The sequence below is a fragment of the Panthera onca genome, chromosome E1 (genome assembly GCF_046562875.1).
Source record: "Panthera onca isolate mPanOnc1 chromosome E1, mPanOnc1 haplotype 2, whole genome shotgun sequence".
NCBI lineage: Eukaryota > Metazoa > Chordata > Mammalia > Carnivora > Felidae > Panthera > Panthera onca.
This window is the reverse complement of record NC_138352.1, coordinates 30,975,766-30,977,368: the sequence shown is the minus strand read 5'-3', so window position 1 is coordinate 30,977,368 and position 1,603 is coordinate 30,975,766. Positions and strand designations below refer to the sequence as shown.

The following is a 1,603-nucleotide window of genomic DNA, read 5'->3' as shown; positions in this document are numbered from 1 at the left end:
TGACCAACATTGGAAGAAATAGAGTGATGTGTTAAGATAGGTCTTGTTCTCAAGGTTCACAAGCAAAGTAGGGACGATGAAGCATGATAGTCCAATTGACAATAGTCCAATAGACATTTCAATAGGGACTTACAACCTCCAAAGCATGAAGTACTGTTATCCTCACACCCTATGACAGACAAGGAAGACATTCTTATTTTTATTATTTACATACGGAAATGAAGTGCTAGTCAGTAGCGTAGCTGGGACATGATCCCAATATTCCTTTGCTGTAACTCTGAAAAAGGAACACTAACATCTACATATCTATAATCTCAATGGGATGTCTCATGAAACTGTTACAAGATCTGATAAGACTTCAGTGGCTGGAAACAAAAGTGGCTTCTTGGAGGGGGAGGGGATTGCAGCTGGATTTTCAAGTGCAGCCTAATTGATGACTGCATTCCTCAGTATGTCCTCACTTGGTTATGAAGAGAGTCTTTTGCTGAAGAGTTTTCCCAGGGCCGCCTTCATGTCTCGGTTTCTCAGACTGTAGATGAAAGGATTTAGCATTGGGGTCACTGCAATGTACATCACAGTTATCACTGCGTCCTTCAGGCTATAACTAGTCAGAGGGCGGAAATACATGCCCATGACTGTCCCATAATACAGAGAAACAACAGTGAGGTGGGAGCCACAGGTGGAGAAGGCTTTGAGCACACCCTTGGTGGATGGAACCCGTAAGACTGTGGAAAAGACCCGGATGTAGGAGATGATGATGCATAGTAGTGGCACAGAGAAAATACCAACCCCTAGGTACATCATCTTCACATTAAAGTGAATGTCAGAACAGGACAGCTTGAGTAAAGAGGCAGTGTCACAGTAGAAGTTGGCTACTTCCTGGTTGCCACAGAAAGACAGACTAGCTGTGAGCAGAGTGTGGGGGAGGGCATTGGCGTTTCCAACCACCCAAGACCCAACAACCAGCAAGACACAAATCCGTGGGCTCATAATTGTTGTGTAACGAAGTGGGCGGCTGATGGCCACGGCACGATCATATGCCATCACAGCCAGGATATAGCTATCTGTGTTAGACATGTCAATCATGAAATACATCTGTGTTAGACATCCTCCAAAGGAGATGGCTTTGCTGCCCAAGACATGGTTGGCTAGCATCTTGGGGATGGTTACAGAGGAGAATAAGATGTCAACAAAGGAGAGGTTGGCAAGGAAAAAATACATGGGGTTGTGAAGGTGAATGTCAGAGCGAATGGCCAAGATGATGAGCAGGTTTCCAATCAATGTGATGGGGTAAATGAAGAGGAAGAGGATGAAGAAGAAATCTTCCTGTTGTTGCTGACCAGTAAGTCCCAGGAGAATGAAACCAAGGGCAAAGGACTGGTTGTCTCCTCTCATGGATCCTTCAGCAGAAAGGGAAGAGGAATCCAGCATTATTAGTAAATTTATTGTATGTAATGATATTCTAAACCAACATTTTTAACTTCTGTGGTTGCTGTGTCTATACTTGGGTTTACTAAATGCATAGATAGCCAATACGTTGCAGGGAAAATCCCTGTTTGTCACTGGACATAATTTCTCTGTGTTAGAAAGTTTGTTAGGCTTT

The 1,603-nt window shown here is 43.7% G+C and overlaps 1 protein-coding gene across 1 annotated transcript; it reads right to left on the bottom strand.

The window, feature by feature from the left end:
- Nucleotides 1–465: 465 nt before the first annotated feature.
- LOC132688644 (olfactory receptor 1A1-like) lies at nt 466–1,395 on the bottom strand. Its single transcript, XM_060647856.2, has one exon. The coding sequence runs from the start codon at nt 1,393–1,395 to the stop codon at nt 466–468; it is 930 nt and encodes a 309-aa protein (XP_060503839.1).
- Between the last annotated feature and the right edge of the window lie 208 nt (nt 1,396–1,603).